This window comes from Botrytis deweyae (genome assembly GCF_014898535.1).
Source record: "Botrytis deweyae strain B1 chromosome Unknown BDEW_009, whole genome shotgun sequence".
NCBI lineage: Eukaryota > Fungi > Ascomycota > Leotiomycetes > Helotiales > Sclerotiniaceae > Botrytis > Botrytis deweyae.
Window position 1 is genome coordinate 388,561 of NW_024066216.1, and position 1,420 is coordinate 389,980.

The 1,420-nt window shown below is 46.6% G+C and overlaps 1 protein-coding gene across 2 annotated transcripts; it reads left to right on the forward strand.

Moving 5' to 3' along the window:
* Positions 1-643: 643 nt before the first annotated feature.
* Positions 644-1,420, forward strand: EAE98_004753 (uncharacterized protein; the record flags this gene model as incomplete). 2 transcript variants are annotated; one of them, XM_038952374.1, is made up of 2 exons in its annotated part: positions 644-1,028; positions 1,167-1,420. In XM_038952374.1, 2 exons carry the CDS (start codon positions 644-646, stop codon positions 1,418-1,420), a joined length of 639 nt encoding a protein of 212 aa, XP_038811024.1. The 2 variants fall into 2 exon arrangements, with proteins under 2 accessions (XP_038811024.1, XP_038811023.1); XM_038952373.1 differs by having other exon boundaries at positions 644-1,420.

Genomic DNA, 1,420 nt, shown 5'->3' on the forward strand with positions numbered 1-1,420 from the left:
AGGGATGGATAGCTTTGTTTACCTGCCGCATAGTATTCTACTCATTTGGTACATCTTTGCACCTTTTCGCCCAATACGGTAATCTTCTTCCCCCTGAATCGGTTACTTGGCATGTCAGAAATCAATACGAGAGAAGCACGCCTCTTCTCATAGGAACGGTTAATGAGATGATCAGATTTGCCATTTGCTCCTAGGTAATTTTGAGAAAAACAGAAGAAAAAAGCAAGCTACACACATACAAACGAGAAAAAGATGCTGGCTTAGTTACACGGTACCTGCCAAGAGTACTGGCATTACAAGGATATATGTTGGAAACTCATGAATATTGCCCGAGTGGGCGAAGTTCAAAATCTCGTGTTCCAATCCCGAAGTACTTTTAATAGTTTCCCGCCTTAATCCTACCTTATCCTAGATGAGTATCGGATTTTCGTATATTTTACTACATTTACTTCACTCAGTCCTCTTTCATTCTTAATCTCATCATCTGCCTCAGCTTCTTCAAAATACAGACACATTCGTTTTTCTGTTACATCTTAATTGTTCATACACAACTCGTCCTTCGTTCGTGACTATCTAATCAACACTCGCTCAACTACTATTACCAATTTTTAATTCTCCCAAAACAAAACACAATACCTTTACAATGGCTCGTTACGCTCTCGCTTTCACTGCGCTCTTCGCAATTGCTCAAGCTATCAACATCACCTCCCCATCTACCAACGGAGAATGGGATCTCAGCAAGGGAGCTCAAACTATCACCTGGACTTCAGTCTCCACTGATCCCCAAACCGTCGATATCTACCTCGTCCACATGGCATCCAACCCACCTCTCAGCGATGTTCTATTCACCAATGTCGATATCAGCAAGGGATCTGAGAGTGTTAGCGGTCTCCAATTGCCAACCGGTGGCAACTACCAAATCAACTTCGTTAGCCCAGGAAAGGCAGAGCAAATCTTGGCTCAATCTCAACAATTCACCGTCAATGGAGTAGCCTCCAGTGCAAGCAGCACACTTGCAGGTTATACTGGTGCGTCCTCTACTTCCTCTTCCGCTTCCTCTACCTCTACCTCTACCTCTTCTTCCTCCTCCTCCTCCTCCTCAAGTGCAACCTCGAGCAGTTCGACTGCCTCTACCTCTGGAACCAGCTCCCTAACCTCGAGCTCAGGATCCGCTTCCGCTTCTTCTACCACCTCCACCGGTACTTCCACCTTCACCTCTACCGGTTCATCCACCACTGTTACCGGTACCACTACCTCCACTGGAACTGGCTTGGTTACCTCTGCCTCCGCTGCTAGCCAAACCTCTTCCGGCGCATCTTCTTCCTCCAGCTCCACTGCATCTGCATCTGGTAACGGAGCTGCTGCTACTGGTATCCCAATGGTCGGACTTTTGGCTGGTGCCGCTGCTCTTTTCTTGTAA